The sequence below is a fragment of the Nestor notabilis genome, unplaced genomic scaffold (genome assembly GCF_000696875.1).
Source record: "Nestor notabilis isolate BGI_N333 unplaced genomic scaffold, ASM69687v1 scaffold6766, whole genome shotgun sequence".
Taxonomy (NCBI): Eukaryota; Metazoa; Chordata; class Aves; order Psittaciformes; family Psittacidae; genus Nestor; species Nestor notabilis.
This window is the reverse complement of record NW_009931467.1, coordinates 44,112-45,727: the sequence shown is the minus strand read 5'-3', so window position 1 is coordinate 45,727 and position 1,616 is coordinate 44,112. Positions and strand designations below refer to the sequence as shown.

At 35.2% G+C, this 1,616-nt stretch overlaps 1 protein-coding gene across 1 annotated transcript in view; it reads right to left on the bottom strand.

Annotated features, from left to right (window-relative positions):
- Positions 1–1,029: 1,029 nt before the first annotated feature.
- Positions 1,030–1,616, bottom strand: part of PAPSS1 (3'-phosphoadenosine 5'-phosphosulfate synthase 1) — a 37,794-nt gene continuing 37,207 nt past the window's right edge. Inside the window, exon 11 of the mRNA XM_010015926.1 lies at positions 1,030–1,616. Within this exon, the coding sequence (XP_010014228.1) occupies positions 1,478–1,616 (139 nt within the window). The 3' untranslated portion in view covers positions 1,030–1,477.

Genomic DNA, 1,616 nt, shown 5'->3' with positions numbered 1-1,616 from the left:
TCAAAGTATGTCTTAAATACTGTTTACTGTAAACAAGTAAACAAAGATTGCAAGTAGCATTAATTCCAGTCATTACATCCTTACATCACAACCTTTCCCGTCTCCAAAAAGATCTAGATGAACATACGCTTCACCCAGGCTCAGTAGCAGGCCAGCATCAACATTTTAAAAACAGTTTTGAGCTGGTTCCTCCTGTTAAGAACAGAAAAGTAAGTTTCTGTGACAGGGATACGAGATACCTTCTAGCTAAAAGGCTAGAACTGGTTAAGAATTTTGCACTGACACACAGTACCTGCAAATCCTTGATTCCGATATTGATCCCAATGTTATCAATCCCAACAGGTCAACGTTACTTTACTCTTGAAGTGTTTTACTTTTAACTTTTTATGTGAAATGTTAACTGCTAAAGGAAAACATAACAAATTAACCAGCTTCAGGATTTTCAAAGAATCCTAGAAAAAGAACATATGCTTTGTCTTTCAAGCAAGCAAAGCTGAAGCAAGAAAAGAAGATTACTCTTTGGAGACCTTGAAATATAGCCAGAAAATTAACCTCAGGACTAAACATTTGTATCACAGGATATGCCAAGATACAAGGATTTTTTTATTTTTCTTACAATAATTAAACAGGAACTCAAGATTGGTCTGACACACTTTTTTTGAAGTTCTAGTAAGCTGAACAAGTATATCTGTAATCAAAAACTCTCCAGTTATATTAGATGAATAAAACATGCCCTACTGATATCTATGGCAACAAGCACATACATAAAGAAATAAGAAATCTGGATTAGTCATCAATTCAATGCAAAAACTAGATTTTTTTTTTTATTCACTCCTTGGCCATCTTCACAGGTTCACAGCAGAAGAGAATCACCAGACAGCATAATGAATCCCAAAAATAAAGGAAGAAAGCAAAAAAATTTAATTATGTTACATAAAAAACTCTGCTTTTTCATTGCATATAGTGAGAAACTAATGTTAAGTGCTTCTGGAGATGATGATGAGATAAAGATGAGGAAACTTTTATGGATATCTTAAAACTTATTTACTTTTTCAATTTATAGATAATCTAGCCACACTTAAGCATCTAACCATTGCATTTTCTTCTACAAACTACTAAAACCAGACACTACCCAACAATTTAAATAACATATGAAAAAGCCGCATCTATTTAACAGCTGCAGATGTCATAGGACAGAGATAATAAAATATAAAAAAAAGACAAGTTAAAAATCCTACTGCAAGAATATTAACTGTAATAAAAGAGAAGACATTAAAAACAGCAGCTAGTTAGGTGCCAGAACATAATGAAACCCATAAGTACAGGCAAAGAATGATGCTAAGTTAAGGAGAAAGTCTGTTTTCAGAGAAGAACTTCCTGACAGACACCACAACAAAGCAACATGAACGGTGACTGTGTGGTCCCCTTCTCGTAAATAAATCAGGCGTCAAAGGTTGATCTGTGGTTAATAAGAGGCCTAAGCCTTCTCCAAGGATTTGTAGTATTCTGTCAGCACAGTCCAAGCCTTAGGAGCCATGAAGCCTTCTGGTGGGTTTTGTCCTTCTCGAGCCAGCTTGCGCATGCGGGTCCCCGATATAAAATCAAAGTCTTCATGG